Source organism: Pezoporus occidentalis, unplaced genomic scaffold (genome assembly GCF_034315485.1).
Source record: "Pezoporus occidentalis ecotype Australia unplaced genomic scaffold, CSIRO_AGI_Poc_V1 ctg67, whole genome shotgun sequence".
Taxonomy (NCBI): domain Eukaryota; kingdom Metazoa; phylum Chordata; class Aves; order Psittaciformes; family Psittacidae; genus Pezoporus; species Pezoporus occidentalis.
In genome coordinates, this window is record NW_026916019.1 from 197,858 (window position 1) to 217,727 (window position 19,870).

The 19,870-nt window shown below is 36.1% G+C and overlaps 1 protein-coding gene across 6 annotated transcripts in view; it reads left to right on the forward strand.

The window, feature by feature from the left end:
• ESR1 (estrogen receptor 1) overlaps window positions 1–19,870 on the forward strand; it is a 178,948-nt gene that overhangs the window by 92,603 nt on the left and 66,475 nt on the right. For 5 of the 6 annotated variants that reach the window (XM_062640890.1, XM_062640887.1, XM_062640889.1 and 2 more), the window contains 2 exons: window positions 3,645–3,835; window positions 17,851–17,967. In XM_062640890.1, the coding sequence (XP_062496874.1) occupies window positions 3,645–3,835; window positions 17,851–17,967 (308 nt within the window). The remainder of the gene's footprint in view (window positions 1–3,644; window positions 3,836–17,850; window positions 17,968–19,870) is intronic. The other variant, XM_062640888.1, reaches the window with a different exon arrangement.

A 19,870-nucleotide genomic window follows, 5' to 3' on the forward strand; every position in this document is an offset into this window, starting at 1 on the left:
TTTTGGTGCGGGACTTGGAAGGAGGGATTTATTTGGGGTTTTCTTTCTTTTTGATTTGTGTTTGTCTTTGGTAAACATTGTTGACAAGAACTTTTGCTCCTTTTTTTTTTTTTGTCATTGTTATTGTTTGCATAGATTACAATGGAAATTGTTGAAGAGGTTCTGCTATTGTATTTTGGGAATGATGATCTTGCCAAAGTTATTAAAGTTGGGTTAGGTTGTTGCACTGTGTTCTCCAGAAGGTTAACCCTTGAAGCCTAACTGAAAACTGGATGAAGAGCAGACTGCTATTTTTTGTCAGGACGCGGCATCGGTGGTCTGTGATGTGTACTAACTAACAGCTGATTTCTGGATGAAACTTGAGATGTTTTATTGATTTAGCAAGCTCTGTGTTTTTGGGATACTCTTTTCCCCCCAAAATTTCCTCTTCACCTACTCTAATATATACCACAGTTTATTTATTACCAGATTTTATTTCCATTGTATAAATGGAAAGGGGTGGCAGGATGTTGTGTCTGGGGAGGATAGTGTTAGGGGTATTTTAGTGCGCTTCCTGCTGTGATTCACAAAAGCCTGAATGCGGTGACTCTGCTAGGCCAGTTTGCAAAACCTTGCTCAAGTGGCACTGATTATGGGGGTGGGAAGCCAGCAAAGCTATCTTTAGATTCATTTTGCTTTGTGAAGGTCTGCTGGAAGATTTATAGTGCTCTTTTAATGCAACAAGTTTGCGTGCAATAGAGATCTAAGTTGAATATGAAATGCATGGGCACTATGGGGAGGTTTGAGCAGTGGTGTTGCTCCTTTGTCTGTGATCCCTTGCACCATGGATTCTGTATGTGCTTACAGTGTACATACTGTCTCATTGCCTCTGCCTGAAGCCTCCCCTGAAAAAGTGGCCTCACTGTGTGAGTGAGGATGGACAGAAACTGTGGGACAGACTCCCTGCAAGCAGTGTGGCCAAATATCTCTCTCTTTACTGCATCTTACTTCTTAGTGTTTATGTATTTTATTTTCTTTGGAGGGCATATTTTTCATGAGATTTCTTATCTATTCTAGACAGAAAAAATACTGTGCTTTTTTCCTGTTTCAGTCTACTTTTTATTAATTTTTTATTATTTTTAAATATAATTTTAATACCAAAGTATTTGTGAACCTAGTCTTGATCTGAGTAAAGCTAGATATTCTGAAAAGATGAAATTCAATTTGGGCTAAATGGTGACTGATACTTTTTGGTATTTCTTTACTCTCTTTTGCTTTTTTTTGCCTTTGCCTGTTGAATTGTTTTCTTTCGTATCCAACTAGAAACACAGTTATCCATAGAATGGTATATGTGTGTGGTGTTGGAATTCTACTTCATGCCTGCAAAAATATGTAACTGTTTTGGAACTTGGAATTTTTTCCTTTTAGTGTTTTATAAAAAGAAAACGTAAAAGTTAGAAGTTTTAAAAATGTTAATTTTTTAATCTTGTATGACATTGTATACATTTAACAGTTTTGAAAAATGCAGTAAAAAACTATCAATATTTATCAGGTGGCCATGTACACCTAACAGAGTAGTCTACTGCTGTTAAAATTATATTGGCAGTTACTGGCTTGCTGGTTTACTTCAAATATTTTAAACATCCTTGTTCATGGTTAACTTAAAGTTGTTCTGAGAGGGTGGATAGGGTGATCTAGCTGCAGTCAGGGGAGAGTGGGGTGGAGAAGGTAAGAAACAACAGCTTTGATCAATGCTCAGTAAAAAAAAATAAAGTAGTCAATTAAATGGGGCACTGGGATAAAGCAAATTCAAAGGAAGATTCAGGACCTGGAGAAGAAAAAAAAAAGCCTTCCTAGGTTTGGTGGGCTGGAAAAGGCAGTTACATGAACAATGTATGTGTTGTGGTCATAACGATTTATTAACGATATTGTTTCAACTTTTCACATTTTAACATCTAAAATATGCAAGGATTTTTTTCTCTACCTAGTTTGTTAAACTCATATTGTCAGAACTGTGGTGTTTTCCAATTTTTCCATCTCACTAAAAAGCCAGAATTGCGTCATGACAGCATTTTACCATTTGCGGTTTCTTCTGTCTTGCACAAGTCCCAGGAAAACAAAAATTATTTAAATAACTGTTCAAAATTAGCCTGCATATAAGGCCTGGTGAAGTTTGGGCTTAAAAAATGCAGTTTTCCTGAATGATGCCAGTAGCAATTTGTCTAACACAGGAAAGTATCAAGTTTCTCTAGTAACTGATATTCATTGAAATATATTGTATCTGGGGACAGATATCATATATAAAAAGTCTCAAGGGGATGTGAGAGCATTCAGGTGGCTTTCGCTGGTAGAAAGCTTTTGGGCATTGAAATGGACTGCAGCAGGAAATGTCAGGGTACTTTGGCTAGATGAAAGAGGATAGGTAAGTGTACATGGAATAATCAGAAAGCTGCTGGGGAGTATTTGTTTGAAGCAGGAAGGTACTGTTGGTGCCAGATGCTTCAGTTCATCAAAAAAGGATGTTTTGCTGAAGAAGGGTATAAGGCAAAACAAGGTATGCAGGAAGAAATCTGAGAGAGCCCCTAGTATCCTGGTCTCAAAACCAGGATATGTGTGTTTGGGAAAATGTTAGGATTCTGGGGAGATAAGAGCCACCTGTTTACTAAACAGCAATTAAAACATGCATGGCAAGTGAATTACTGTAAACAGTAGGATTCTTCATGCTTCAGCTTGTCTGATGCTGTCACACCCAATTGTATTTTTCTCCTGGACAATTTGTAGTGCGGACTCTTACTGGAAAACATGTTTTGCAAGAGCTGTTAGCCTTCCAGGAGCAATCCCAGAGTGGTTCCCTTGGTAATTTCACATCCTCTCATCTTTTTGAATATTGTTTACCACACCTGGAGCAGCTGCTTATAATAACCTCTTACCAGATTCAGCAGATGTGAGTTCATTGCCATCTACCTATAGATGCATTTGGTTTTCAACAGCATACTGCACACCTCCATCATGTGCATTTCTAGTATGTTTAATAACATGTACATTACTAGAACAAAAATTCCTCAGGAACAATTTTTAATAACTTCTGGCTTTTCTTGTTGCGCTAAAACCACTTACTAATTTTAATTAAAGTGATATTGTAATGAGAATAGAGACTTTTTAATGCAGTATTATATCTTTGAAAATGTAAGGAAAGTTTGCATCTCTAATTAAGCAATAACACTTGAAAATAGCTTGGTTAATAATTTAAGTGACTTGGAAATTCGGGTGCAACATTAAGTGATTGTTGCATCAGATTCTCAAACTACCTACTGGTACTGCAGTCATGCCAGATGCTTTGGAAAGGAGCAAGTACACAAATAAATGTTGATTTTTTCTTTCCTTTCTTTTTTTTCCTTTTTAACATCTTGAGAAAATTGATAATTTATCAAATAGCTTTTTAATTTTTCAAAGTAGAATATCTAATGACATGAGCTTGATTTGTGAGAAATTCCGCTGTACCTTACTTGTTCTACATCTTTTCAGCTAGAACAGGCCAAAGGGTGATAAAAGATTGGTTTTTGTCCATCTGTTTCAAAACTAGATCTGCTCTTCTTACAGTCTGCAGGAGTGGATGAGACTTAAGCTCACTGAAAGAATTATGCTTGGTTTTTTGCTGTTAACAGGCCAACCTCTGATAACAGGCGCCACAACATGCGGGAGAGGGTGCCCGCTACCAACGAGAAAGGGAGCCTGTCCATGGAATCCACCAAGGAGACCCGGTACTGTGCTGTCTGCAACGACTATGCTTCAGGCTACCATTATGGGGTCTGGTCTTGTGAGGGCTGCAAAGCTTTTTTCAAAAGGAGTATTCAAGGTAATAAACTGTTCAACTGAATCACCTTTACTCTTTACTCTTGGGGAAAATATGGAGCTACCTGAGACTGCAGCCTGAGCCAACAGCAATGACATTTATTGGGTTTTTAGTAGCAGTTACTGTGCTTTCCTATGTATTTTTAGCTCTGTATTAGGTGAATGCTTCTAGCAGGTATATAATACATTGTTATTTAGTCCAAGATTCATGAGGGAAAGAAAAGATTCTCTGTGTTCTACTTGGCTTAGGTATGCTTGGCCATGGAGGCAATGAGAAATTTAATTTAAAAATCTGTATTAGACCAAGATGACCATTCTTTCAGACTATGTCTGTCTCTTCTCTGAGATTAACTTCTAATCCAAAACGATTTCTTTTTTTGAGAATTGCCTCTCAGATGAAGATTAATTCATGTTGATTGATTTATAAATCTTAATTTATTTCTCCATTAGCAGGATGGTTCAATCTAAATCTCTTTTCCTTGAAGATATGAGACATCTTTTGAGAATCAATATTGTAAAAGAATGTTTCCTTGATGAAATAGTATTTGTGTCTGTCAGCAAAGCAGGGCTTTGAACCGTACACAGAGTGGTTTAATTCACACTCTTGTTATGGCTAAAAGTATACTGTGCAAGGTATCTGGTGGAGTAAAGGTCATCTAACAGAAACAGTGTTAATTACCATGACCCACATAATTCTTGATTTAAATGCCTGCCACTCTGTGGAATTAATACTTTGTAGCTTTGTTCAACACTTCCTAAACTGAGTAAGGAGTAAATATGATTCTGCTGAAAATATCGGCATTGTTTAGTATCTATGTCATATTTTAGAGAAGAAAATATAACTGAAAAGTAAATATATAAAAATATATTAAGGAGTAAATATGATTCTGCTGAAAATATGGGCATTGTTTAGTATCTATGTCATATTTTGGAGAAGAAAATATAACTGGTTTCTTCCTTTCCAAACAGAAAACTGGTAAAATAAAACTGGTTTCTTCCTTTCCAAACAGAAAACTGGTAAATATATAAAAATATATTAAGGAGTAAATATGATTCTGCTGAAAATATGGGCATTGTTTAGTATCTATGTCATATTTTGGAGAAGAAAATAAAACTGGTTTCTTCCTTTCCAAACAGAAAACTGGTAAAGTGGTATGCTTTTATTAGGTTTCTATAAGGGTTTTTTTACATCTCTAGGTGATAACGTGGGCACAAAAATTCCTGTTTTCTTTTTTGAAGTGAACATAGTGAGGAACAGTTTTTACCTCTTAGCAGGTGTGATTATTGCCTCTTTTGTTGCATGACTACAACTGAAGTGACTTTTAAGACTTCCAGCATTCAACTCAGACTTTTCCTCACCTTAAAAAAAAAATTAAGTGAAAGATTGGCTGTGGTGTAGACATTAATGAAATTATTTCCATGTCAGTGATTAGCTAACAGTTACTTATATTTCTGCTTTTTCAAACTCATTAAAATGATTTTAGAACAGAGAGTGGTTGCAGCCAGAGGTCAATAATAAGCAACACTGAAATAAGGAGGTGTGATATGCGTTTGTCTTAACATCAGAATGATTTACTTACGCTTGTGAGATGGGTAGAACATCTCCCTTATGGAATGTTTTTCATTATTTTTCATTTTAACTTTCCCTGACTAAATCAGAGTTATTTTTAGAATTTTAAAATTCTGTCCCTGTACTTGAACTGAACTACGTCAGCAACAAAGTGAAAATTGATATTCGTAAGAAAAATTAAGAGTTATCAAGTAGTTGTACAGCACAGATCTTCAGCTTCTGGCCATTATGAAAGAAGAAGTTAATCTGACTTTTAAATTTAATTCCACACTTTTAATTCCACACTTTTTTTAATTCCACACTTTTTTTAATTCCACACTTTTTTTAATTCCACACTTTTTTTAATTCCACTCTGCTAGCACTTAGATGGTTTTGCCCTAATCTTCATGTGGACAAATGTTGTGGTCCTCACAATGTTATCTATTTGTGCTATAGTACATGCTAATTAGTAAATTTAATTCTTGCTATAATCCTAAATTTGACAAAATTTTGAAGTAAGTAAGCTTTAAAAATACAGATCTTAATTTTTCAGTATCCCAGAAAATGACTTCCTTGATCTTTAAGTAACGTTTGCTCTAATTTAAGAACATTGTTTCTTGTGCTGTCCCTTGTGGGCATGAAGAAGGCTTATTACAACAACCTTTTACATAGTTGAAGGCTGCTATCTTTCTTCAGTCTTTTTTTTAGACTAAACAAACACACTTCCTTGCAGACTTCTGATCTTGTTTATTAAACTCCTCTATGCTTTCCACAGTTGATCCACCTCTTTTGTGGTTAACAGATATCATAAAAAATGACATCCACTAATATCAAGAAAGTAATTCAAGAATGTGAGTGCTTATGAGAGAAATGTGGTCACTTGATCACAGATGGTATGAAAAGTCCTCTAAAGGACTTTTGAAGACATAGGTATACAGTCTTGATGAGTTAAGGGAGTTTCTGAATTTCCCACTGGATCTGGAAGCAGTTTTTACCTCAGCAATTACATGTTCTTGTTGGACATGTGCCCAATTTATGAAAATGACAGTATTTTAGATTAAAAATATATGAGAGATCATCTTGTTTGCCTTTTAGACAGTAAAAATCATAAATAGGTTGTGATCAGATATTTAGGAATGGATACTATTGATGTGTAGATGTATATGTAAAAGAACATGTGAACTAAATATTATTATATCTGCATTATATATATGATATGCATTCCTAAAAAAGGGTAAAAAATTTCATGTGAATCATATGATTAAACTGTACTGAGATGCACAGGGCTTGCTTATATAAACAAAAGTAACACAGAATGCTTTCAGCAAAGATTTTTGTTCCTCTTTATAATGTGCCTTTCTTTGAATGCAAGATAACCCCACTTTCGTACTTTGCTGTCCTGTATTTTACAACACATAGATAGTATGAGGTGATTGGTCATTGTTATACTTCTCATCAGAGATTTTATAGGAGGATTGCTATAATGAAGTTTGATGTTCTTAATTGACTGTAGTCAAACATTCTATATGGTCCTTAATAGAACAACAGGGAAAAGTGGGTACAGATGGGAACAATGAACAAGCTGTAGGGGGTAATTCATTTCCTTCCTATGTACCTGTTATTGTCAGTGAAGGTATCTATCTCTGCTTACTTGCACAAGTATATATTTAAATTTTGGGAAAACTCACATCTACATTGGGCCTTACCTGATGTGGAGATGAGTAGCCTCATTTTCATCTAAGGGAGCTGGAATGGTTCTGGAAATATTTTGTGAATTTTAAACGCCGAGTTGTTTTTCTTTGCTGTCAAACGGTTGAAGCTTAAAAGGCAACCTGGATCAGTAACCGTCTTTCAATATGTGTAACTGCTCAATTTAGTTTAAGCAACAGATGGTTGACGGAAAAGCTCATCTGCCTCCTGAAGCTGCCTGTGTCAGTCTATTTTGTTAGTTTGTCCCAGAAGTGATTTGGGACCTTGTTTTGAGAAAACTCTGCACAGACTGATATTAGTGTATAATGTTTCACGGGGAAAAAAAAATCATGACACCAAGAACACTGTGTTGCTTGGTGATAGAAGGATGCTTTATTCTTTGTGCAGCATATGTAGCCTTCAGGAGTGTACTTGGTCAACTGACTTGAATCTAGAAGTGTAATAAGCAGTCACATCACAGCACACTGTAGTTCTCAACTAAAGTATTTATGGGTTTTAAGACCAAGTAGGTCCATTAGGTCATCAAGGCTGGTCTTCTTTCAATATAAGCTTTGTCTGCTATCCTTGTACAAAGCCCACTACCTTCTCGGAGGTAAATGTTTTAGAGGATGTCTTGCCTTTATCTGTGGGCTCAAAAGCTTTCTTAACAATGGTTGCTTATTCTAAAGATTTGTTTTTGCGTCTGCTAAAAAATTACATTTATAATTTGAATTACTTTGGCTTTTAAATAGTGCCAACAAACTAGTCTTAGCATGCAGTATCGCTCTCCTGTGGGAAGTTCTTGTAAGTTAAGTTGTTACAATCACATCACCTTGGTACCGTAAGTGAACTAAAATGTTTCTATCACCTCCTGCTCTGTATCTTTCTATCTTCTGAATCCTTTATTTTTGCATATTTTCTGATCCCCCCCACACCCGTAATAGCCTTGTGAAAATTTGGATGTAAGGGTTGGATGAAGTGTTTCAATACCAGCCTTAAAAATGCCATTTACAAATTAAAAAATCCCTTATGACTCACACACTCTTCCTCCCTCCTTCCAATTCTCTTGTTTCTTGGATAGGCACCAAAGGGTACAGGATAGGCGGGAATTACTCATACCATCTCTGACAAGCATCCAATAAATGCCTGCATATGTGAAGCTAAGAACCCCCAGTGGGATCACAAGGGATTCAGAACAAATGAGTAGTAATGCTTTACACTGGAGGGTATCTTGATCTCCGAATTGCTGAATTATTTTACAGATCCCTAGTTCTACTTCCCTGCCTCTTTCATATGCTCTTCTGATGTTTTTCAGGTGTACCTTCTCTGCCTTTTTTCACAGCTGTATGCTCAGCAAATATCTGGTATATTTCACAAATATTCAGTTAAGAATTACTGCATGATGGGACCAAGTACCAGTCCAAAAAGAACAGGTTGGCATATGCGAATGGATGAATAGGCATGCTGAAGGATTCCAGAGGCCTGCCATTAATGTGTTGATCGCAGAGATATAGCAGTCTCCAAAGTGCAGGAATTCCTGAAGTAGGGAATTATTTTAGTTTTGTACCTTGAACATGGACTTTGTTTAACAGCTATGCCTTTGTCTGATCATCAAGTTGGAGAGTTTTGGCAGTAGACTTTGAGTGTTATTGTTTTATCTTCACAATGATAGAGCTGTACTTTGTCAAAAGTATGTAGTTCAAACTTTAAGGCTAGAAGTAGTGGTAATATATATGTATTTTCATCTGATTTAGAGAGACTTTAACACCTAATAAGCGGGTGTTTAGATAATGCTGCAGTGCAGCAATTTCATATAGTCAATTTAGGAGGTTTCTGAGATCTTCCCTTTAACTTCCCATTACTATCTTTTGCTTTCATGGTATTTTTGTAATCTCTTTGATAACAGCTGCAAATACTGCACAGATCCTGCAGCCAAGAAGACAGAAACTCCCTAATAAGACTGCTTGTACACTGATTCTATGAGTTGTCAGCAGAAAGATCAAAATTACAAAACATGAACTCAAGTGAGATTAACAGGGAACATCATAGCCAATAAATGTGGTGGTGCAAACCAGTATCCAGTCTCAGGGTGGAAAACACACGGTTCCAGTTGGAAAGGTTAGGTGACTGTAGGAAGTTCAAAGGCTAGAAAATCTGTGTGGAAAGTCCACCAGGGTTTAGCCATAATTGGGCTGCTCTAACAGCCTGTGTTCAGATAGGTTTCTTCTGAAACTTCTTTTGGGTTATTTTTGTGGTTTAGTAGTTTTTCTCTAGAGCTCCTTGAGTTAAACACATGCCCTGATCTTTGTCTCCTAATGTGTATTTTTAATGTCAGTACTCTAATTGATGGTGATCTTGTTTCAGAAACTTGGGTGTTATTGAAAGGCAAGAGCCAATACCTCTTTTTATCTAGTAAAGCAATTTTGAATGTGGTACTTTTCCAGTGAATTTTAACTACTGTGTTCAGCATGGATGTGACAGTGACTTAAGATGTTAGCATCCAAGATACTGTTTTATTTTTCATGGTTTAAGCAAATTCAGGCTAAGCAAACTTAGGGCTGCAGTGGGCCTTGAGCTGTAGTCCATCTTTCTGTCCTGTGACAGGACTAACTGTTGCCTATTCCTTACTTATGTTTATTGAACTATGTTTTAAAAACCAGTAGCCTGATCCAATGTTTTATTTTCCTTATCCTTGAAGGCTACTATGAAATCTGAATCTTCCTTCCTGTAGGTTAAGCTCATCACTTATTTTCCTGTCCACCATGGCACAGGAAACAAATTGTTCTCTTTCCACCTGCAACAGCCTTTAAAGCATGGAAGATTGATATCATACTTTAAAAATTAAATTATTCTGGCTTACCTAACCTGAAGAAACACAGTTTATTCAACCTTTTCCCATAAGTTTTGTTTTCTAGAGTTCTAATTTTCTAGTTGCTTTGGAGATTCTATAATTTGTACTGGTTTTGGTATTGTTTTGTTTTTATTCTGGTTTACTTCTACATGCTGTTTTATGAGTACTGAGCAGAGCAATAGCATTACTTACAAGCCCAGTCAGTGGTAGCTGTCTGCATCTATTATGCTGTAATGTTTGCCTTATTTACAAAACCATGACACTGTTCACTCATAATCAATGCATGATGCAAAGTAAACTTAAGCATACTTTTCTAGAGAAGAAACCACTTCTTTCCCATGTTGCTTTGTACATCTGATTATTCCAGTTTTAATGCAGTGATTTATACTAGTCCTTATTTTTGTGCTTTTTTTTCCCCATATGCTATCTCCAGTTTGCCAAATAATTTAGGATTCTTATCCTGCAGACTTCTGCTATATATTTCAGATTTATTTCTCTCTGACTATCAGAGTAGTCTGGTCTTTCCTCTGTTCTTCTAACTCATATAAATGTCATCTACAATTTAATAATATTTAATAAAATAAATACTCCAGTCCATTGCTCATCAATGAGGAAAATACTGTATGGGACTGGATCCAGGACAGACACTATGGAGCCTCATTCGATATCAGTTTCTGTGGTAAGAGTGAACTCTGATAGCTCTTCCTGAGACTGAGATTGATTCTCTGAAATCATCTAAACTATATATTCCTAGCTGATATATGAAATGTCACCCCAATCAATGCTGAAAACCTCTCTCAAGTTGGGCAACACACTACTGGAAGGTAGAGAATAAGCACTGATTGTTACTTGGCACTGATTGCTACCTGGAGCTGATTGCTGGCGCCAGCCACTTTGCAGCACTTTTGGTTGCTCACACTTCCTATGGCCATTTAAATCTCCCATGCTTGCCCCTCTCAATGCCTGAACAGTGTCAGCCTCTCTTGGGAGAGCTGCCAGCTCCTGGCAGGGCCTCAGGCCTCACTACTGTCTCTGCTGTCATGCCTCAATGACTGGGTATCACTTCATAGCACCTCATCACCAGATCAACCAGCAAATAACTCCTGAAAATGGTATTTCATGTAACAAGTATTTAATGAGTATTTTAATTGGAAACTTGTGATTTTCCCAGCTTGTGATATTCTGAGCCCAGCAACATTTCAAAATACACACACACACACACACACACAAAAAAAAGAGCTTTTTATAAATTACATTATAAATTTATTTTTATAAATTACAAGAGAACATGTTTGTTTGTCCAGCAGGAAAGTACTTAACTGTTCCACTTGGTTTTAGAAAACGTAAAGGGAAATAAATACGTTTTTGTAACCTCATTTAGCTCAGGTGAGTATATTGATTTAAACCGCCTCTGTAAGTTCCACTCCCACAAACTTCCAGAATTTTTGTAGGTTAAGTTGTCCTTTGCAGTTGCATTTGAAAGGCGGAAATCAAACCAGAGAGAGCTGTGTAAGATTGCTAAAGTGATAAATGTACTAGAAGTGCATGAAGTGATCTTTGACATGATTTATTTCTAAAAGGAGACTATTAGCAAAATATACTGAAGTATGTATACTCGTTCAGAGTAATTTTAAAAGTAGCATGGCAATTAATTGCTGGTAACACTTAACAGTTTAGTAACAGATGTAGTAAATATCTTGTCTGAATCTTTTGAATAAGATTATGTATTTTTCTCAAATATTTTAATTTAGTCAGAAATTGTTGAAATACTTGGACTGCCTTTGTTACAAATCAGTTACTCCCCACTCTAAAATGTGATAGGAAATATGAAGGGAAAAAGACAAAGCTATCTTTTTTGACCCTTCTGATTATAAAGTGGATGAACCTTATATAAAGTGTGGATCATGTTAGGGTATAAATGAGCAAACCAAGGAGCATAGATACACATCACTAAATGAAAAAAGAGGATAAATAGATTTTTCATTGCCTGAAAAGGTTTTGCATAGGCATAAAAAAGGCTTTTTGTCAAAATACTGGTATTAAAGATCAGTATATAAATTTAACAAACCATGAGGTGACTGTACTGCAGTTTCAGTTTCACAGATATCAATGCAGAAAACTCACTGTGCTTAGAAATGCCCATGATTTAGTGTAAGGTGTCCCTGCCCATGACAGGGGGGGTTGGAACTAGATGATCTTAAGGTCCTTTCCAACCCTAACTGTTCTATGATTCTATGATTCTATGTCCACTCCATGCTCTGTGCAGTGAGAATCCTGTCCCATCCATTCCCCTGTCAATAAAACATAGATACCAGCACTTCCTTTACAAGGATACTGTTTGGATATATTGTAGCTTCTTGCAAGACTTATGATACCAGGAAATACTCTGGTACCAAAGACCTACATATAAAATAAGACTACTTAAATTTATGCAGTAGGTCTTATCACAATCCAAAACCTGAAGTTATACCTGGAAAAAAAATAAAGTTATCTTAATTTTCTTGTTGCTAACAATTCATTGAATTTTAAGTGCACAAGAGTAATTTGCAGTATTTTAAGCTTTCTGGCCTCTTTATATTAGTTGTACAAGTGTTCAGTAATAAAATTCCACCCATTCCCATTTTAGCTCAAATAAACTAGGAAGCTAAAAATGCAGGAAATTTCATTCAAAGTCTGTAGGAATAAGGTAGCCATGGCTTGCCTATGACTCTCTGAAAATGCTTTTTGTCTCTGGAGGGATCATATTAAGATGACTGTGAGTAATATATTGTGGGAGTTTTTTCCTTTAACACAGCTCTTGGCTTAATCACGTGCCAAGGATTTAAAAAAATTGTGATTTATCAGATTGGGAAACAGAAACTGGATGTCACACTCCTTGCCAGATTTTGTAGAGACTGGGATCTGGATTGGCATCATTTTTTTATTTGTTATGAGGAAAAAATATGCTTCCTATTTTACTACCTTGTCTTAAATTAAAAAAGATGGGAATGGAGTTGGGGTAGAACATGGTATCATATTCCTGAAGTAGCAGATGAAAAACTAATTGAAATTTTAGGACTAAAGTCAGTAATAAAACCTTTGAAATTATCTGCTGGAGGACAAAACAATTTTGTATTTGTAAACTTAAATAGTGTTTTACTTTCTATATATAACCCTTTCTCAATGTATATGTTCATGTATTACTGAACTGGTGAGATGGCAGCAATGTCCATTCTCATTCTTCTTGTCTTCATTTTTCATGTTAGCTGAAACAGTATATGAAAAGGTTTAAGAAAAGGGTTTTATCATAGTAATTTGGCTTGAATTAGCCACTTATGTGAACGGTGCCATAGATATGTGAAGAAGATTACACTAGAAGCTGAACACTCAGTGTGGGAGCTACATGACACAGCTCAAGGGCATAATACCAGGTATATAGATTTTAACCTTTCCTTATTTCTCATTCCCCAGTGGTTGTATGATCTTTATTTCTGAAGTACGTGTAGAATGAGGACTTGCTTACTGCATGCAAATTAAGTATATTTTACAATCCTCTGTGCCCTTTTCCGTATTGTTACATGTAGCAATGTCTTCATAGTTTAAAGCCAGAAAATTATTAATCTTTTCAGCAGTGCTGGGTAGTTGCTAAGAAAGCCAAAGATACAAATCCAAAGACCTTGTGTGGGGGTAATTAGGCTATGAATTTGAGCATCTGTGCTTATAAGGGGCTTAGACGTAACCTTCTGTTCTACCACGAAACCTGTTAGGAAAATTGAGATTTTAGAATCAAGAAGTGCACTTTTGCTGGGGCACTTGAACTTTAAATTCAACATTTGATCATATTGGGTTGGTGTATGCAATGTCCAGATGTTTGTTTTTTTTTTTCTTTTTGCTGTTGAGGCTCTTCTTTCCAAGGTTTTGTTCTTTGTCTGCAGTCTTTCCACTCATTATTTGCTTGGCATCTTAAGGTGTGGATAAAGTTTACACCCACGGGTAATGGCTAATATGTGGCAGAAGCCTTAAACAGATAGGTAAAGAATAATTAGAGAAATTTCTGTGGCATGAGGATTGAAAATGAAAGAATAATTAAAGAAAAAGCATGTATTAGTATAAGGATGATAATTATTACCGGCTTTGAAACTTACAGTAAGTCAATTCACCTTCATCAGTATGTGTCATGCAAAATTCACCTGACAAAAAATGTTCCTTTATTGGCCTCATAGAATTGACATTAAGGATTCTTAAGATACCATGCTGACATGTTGGTTTCTTCTGTTCATGTTCTTTGAATGACTTTTGTGCTGCTGAAACTGATCATTCCCTTGTGCTAATCTTAATGGTACTGGAATATGTTTACGCAGTTAAGAAAAAGAAATTTCTGTTTTATGTTAATTGTTGTTGATATACTAATATGACCCCAATTTTCATCCTCATTCATCAAGGACAAATGAACTCAGCTTTTCAAAGCTGTGATTCAGTGAAACACTCAAGTATGTACTTAACTTTAACCATGTATACTGTGCTGCTACTGCTTGCTAAAAGTACACAGATGCGTAAATGTTCTGCTGGATGTAGTAACACTTAACTTTAAAGAAATATGGAATGTTTTGCTGCCTGAAGCCCTCACAGATAAATCATCTGCCCACTATGATTCAAACTTTCGCTGCTGTTGCATATACTATGGCTAGCCTGAGAACCCTTAGACAGCGATGAGTCTCTGACCATAAATATTAGCCGCATGACTCATGGTGACAAAAGTCAGACTGCATGTGCAGTGAGAAACAGCTCTGATTATGACAGGATGGGTTAGAATACATTCAGAATGATCTCAATATCAGCCATTATCATCTTCTTGACACTTTGCTTTCTCATCCTTCCCCCTCTACTGTTGGTTGTTATCACACAGATTGTCACATCTAAAATTAGTGCTTTGAGAAAAGAGCCAGATCTTCACACCCTTAGCATATAATAAAGTGTTATAAAAATACTTAGTGTTAGTTTTACTGTTTTAAAATATGTGTGACAGATCATAAGAAAAAGACCACCCCTCCTTGGGTTCCTCCATTAGCTCCCTTCAACTGTTCCTTTTATAGCTCATGGCAATGTAAGTCATACAAATGGAGGAGGTTAAAATTAGGAGCTTTACTCTACTGAAGTCACTACCTTTAGTTTTGTGCAGGTTATCCAATAATTTATTTAAAAAAACATTAGAAAACAGTAAGACAAAACAAAAAAGAGTCCAAGGGCATGTGCTTCCCTTCACCACTATCAGTGATCACTAAACACATTTTTTACTCTCAGTATTCCTGTGATGCCAACTACCTAATTGGCTTAATTAACCTCTTTTCTAGCATGTATTACTCTTGGGATACCATGAAATGAAATGGAGGGCAACTGGGCACCTGTTGATATGTCCCATTTTGATGATTCTCACCAGTGAGTAATTCCTTGTAGTAAGTCAGATTGTTCAGAACTAACTTTGCAGAGGGATGAGCTTTAAGAATAAACTACAAGGCAGAATAGTTAAAAGACAATTCACTTTACAACAAAGTTATTGAGTTACAGTATTTCACTTTAAACCTTGCTTTTGTGTGTTACCTATTACTTAATTCTTATGAGTAATAGTGCATTATCTTCTTCCTGGATTTACAACAATGACGTTACTATGGCAGTTATAATCTGAGGAAGCATTCCCCTCAGACATAGATCTTTTTTGCATTCAAAAGTTTACAGGTTTTATTCTGTGAAGTCTGTCAAGCACTTTGAAAGAAGAGTGGATTGTCTAACGTGCAGGTTATATGCACGAGACAGACTAATTATGCTAACCTTTAAATATTTAAGATAAAACTTTTCAATGTAAACATTTGAATCATGATAATTTCAATAGGGAATGGAGCTCTATCACAAATAAGATTAGTTTTTGTACTATTATACAAACCAAATGCCTATTCCCAAATGCTTGCTGTCTGTACAAGGAAATCTAGTTTCAGAGAAAAGGAAAGGTTACCCTTTCTCTGAAAGGATAAGCACTGTGAAAAAGGATGGCTACCCTGCAGATGTTGATTCTACTCAAATTTTGATTTTTGAATACTGACACTTTTCTTTTTTTGAGAGTTGAGCCTTACAAACATCAGCCAGTCAGCAAAGGTCATAAGCATATGTCCAGATTTGACCTAAGTGGGAACATTTACCTGCTTATTTTATAGACAGCTAAACTCTGCTCTGAATTATTTGCTGAACTCAGAGCCTGCACTCATTCCCCTTGTGAATTTACCTTTTAACTTCATTAGGAAGAAGATAAGATACTCTGGTGAAAGCTTTTGTTTTTAAAAAGAGCAATTAAATTTTTCTGTTTTTCTTTCATGCTACTTCAGAACTTGGTTTATAAAACAAGGCTGGTGATTGAGGTCAGCTGCTACAATCTTTAGCTGCTGTTTATTGTGATCTACTAAAAGAGCATTTTCTAAAAGTCATAGCTTTCCCTTTTCCCCCTGTGTCCTGAGTTACCGGCTGGGCTTAAACCACGACACCCTATAGGCATTGCATTTTTGTATGGTTGAGGCTGGTTTATTTCTGACTCTTTTTTTTTTTTCCCTTAGATGTGAAACGTTTTAAATCAGCTGTAGAACAGTCTGTGTCCTACCAGAGTAACTGAAAATTAAAATGGTCTTTCACACTGAGGCTGAGGTAGTGTTTCTGTTCTACCTTTTTACCTCAGTCCTGAAGCAAAGCCTGTGAATTCAGATTTATCCACTATTATACTGTTCTGCTGAGTAGAGCTAAAAAATAATAATTCTGTCTATTTGAGACAGTGTGTAGTCAGCCATCACCATATTAGCAAGTTTACAGTTTGACTGCTTATTTAGATTATATCCCAGTTATGTAGAATTAGAGAGCAGATGTTCCTGGTATAACCTGATAGTAATTTTTACTTTATTTTCTAATTTCTATTCAAGGATAGATGATTTGATGAAACTAAGGCCTCTGTCAAACCTCAACGCTACTCTACCTCAAACTGATCCCTTGACCTGAAAAAAGGAACGAACAGTTCTGCAGTAAAATTATTTCTTTGTGTGCTGTAACTTAGCTGTATTTAGACGAATGCAGAGCACCAATAAGATCCTTTTGAGTAGTCTTTTTTGTCCTTGCTAAATTTTTTCTATCGTTGGAAATGAATTTGATAGCAGAATGAAGTATACATTTTGTAAGAGAAAATTGGATTAGAGGCTTGTGCCAGTCACAAATTATAGTATGCTGAAAACATTTGTAATGAGAATTGAGATGTACAGGGTGATAATGAGGAAGTAGAGTTCTGAAGGCAAAGGTATGGGCACCAAACTTGTTTGCAGCATGTGATAATTTAAGAATTTGTTGTGACAAACGGTTTTTGCATATATCAGTAGACATGCAGTTGGGAAATAGAGACTGAAGTAAAATTAATTACTGGTTGTTGCTTTGATTTAGTGTTGTTGCTGTTTGATTCTTAATTGCCCTAGATTGCAGTAGGTATCAAAAAATGTTCAGTGCATAGGCCTTTTTAATTCTATAAATGCCTAACATTCTGTGCGGTCTACTGGTTAAACATCAACACAGGCACATGGACCAGATGGCATTGTATTTCTCAGTCTGAGCGTAAAGAAGCCAAGGGATTTGGTCATATTAAATTATCCTCTTTTTTGGCTGCTTTAACTGTTCATTATTTTAATTGTCTACAAAGGTGTAATTTGTGTTTTTAATAGTACTTTTAAAGAACTTTTGATTCAATGTATTGTGCATAGGTATTAGTTTCATTATCCATATCCGTACTGTTATGATAGACTATGATGTAACCGTAACTTCTTCCTGAGATGTTGGATGCTGTACTAAATAATAAAAAAAATATGAGGGTGTTACGGGGAGTTTTGCTATGTCTGTGTATAACTGTGTCCTTACTTTCCCTCTGGTTTTACAGGGCACAATGACTATATGTGTCCTGCTACTAACCAGTGCACCATTGACAAGAACAGAAGAAAGAGTTGCCAGGCTTGCCGACTAAGAAAATGCTATGAAGTGGGAATGATGAAAGGTGGTATGTACACAGCAATCCACAAATCCTCAACATTGGTGTCTGCCTTGTCTTTTAACTTTATTGGACAGCTGATATGGTTCTTAAAAGAGGAAGCAACTGATTTTATTGAGAGGAAGTGTATTGAATCAAAGCGCTGTTTAAAAAAAAATAAAAACCTTCCAAATACTATGTTAATAATCTTGCCCAAATTTGCATCAAAATTCATAGGAACATTGACTTCAAGGGGATTATGATTCTTCTGTTAATATTTTTAATTCATGACGGTTTTGGTCTCTTGTGGTAGAGTCTGTATCATGATAAATGAAACTTAGCCCAGAATTTTGTAGCATTTGGCAGTTCAGCGTGAAAAGCACTGGTAGTCTCAGATCAGTCCATTTTCATGAAAACTTCTGAATATGTAATGCTTTTTCTGCATATTCTGGAAGGGAAAGGCAATTCCTCTATGCCAGTACTGCACACATCTTACATGTAAATTAATTTCACCCAACAATATTAAAGTTTCACTCATTTTATAAAAACAGAAAAAAAGCCACTTTCTTGAAACTTATGTATGTAATAATGTTGTCAGGGAAGAAGAATCAGACAGGGTGATCAGAGGGCTGGAGCAGCTCTCCTGTGAAGACAAGCTAAGAGAGGTGGTTTTGTTCAGCCTGGGGAAGAGAAGACTCTGGGGAGACCTTATAGCAGCGTTCCAATACTTAAATGGGCCTACAAGAAATCTGGAGAGGGATTTTTTTACAAGGGTTTGTGACAGAACAAGGGGGAATGGGTTTAAGCTGTCACTGGGGCGATTTCAACGAGATATTAGGAAGAAATTCTTTACCATGAGGGTAATGAGACACTGGCACAGGTTGACCAGAGAAGCTGTGGCTGCCCCATCCCTGGCAGTGTTCAAGGCTGGGTTGGATGGGAATTTGAGCAACCTGGTTTAGTGGAAGATGTCCCAGCCCACGGCAGGGGGGCTGGAACTAGGTGATCTCTAAGATCCTTAAAGTAAATAAAATTCCTTTATTTATATAGCCAGTATTTAAATTTTAGAGGCAAAATTAGAAATACATGACGATACTGAACAATTGCTATGGTGTGTTCTTAGATGGAAGAGTTCTTTTGTAACATAGTTTTAGATCAATTATGATATGTACCTTTCTTCTCTATGTTATAGTACCTGGTGTTTGTCAAAAGCAGACGGAAATTTGTGGTTTATTTGTTTGTGGTTTTGTTTGATTTGGACTTTTTTGTTTTCTTTTGTTTAAACTAAGTTCCCAATTTACAGACAAGCAGATCAGGTGCATAAATTCTGCCTGCTCCTACAAGACCACTAATAGTGGACTGAAGTCCATTACTGGTTCATAGGCAAGACTAAGAATATTTATTTTATGAAGTCTGGGAAAAAAATCTTGAGGTCCCTGAGTTACAGGTTATAGATTTGGTATCCCTGTAAATAAGATATCCAAGAAAGGTAAAGTTGATCAATCTCTCTTTCTGAATAAAATTAAAAGACCTTAAAATTATATGTTATTAATAGTCTATGCACTCCTGTTTGTATGTGAGGATAAAATGCTTACATGGAATAAGCTCCTTGTCATGTCCCTCTTTCTTCTGGTTGGATAGCAGGGAAGAGTAACCTAGGTTTTGTTTGTGATCCACTGATGCTTTCTTGAAGATGGTTTCCGTTCTGCTTTGAATTCTGGAGAATTATATTCCAGCTTATTATTTCATGTGATAAGGGCAGGGGCCCAGCTTCCAAATGAAGTTTTTATAGCACTGGCAGTCCTGAAGCTCCAACCATACCTACAGTCCAGGCGATCTGTGCACCAATACAGGTCTAGTTTTCCATTTCTTCATTGCTTTAATGGTTTTCTAATGGCTCAAAAAGACCTCATTGCCTGAAATCAAAATCACC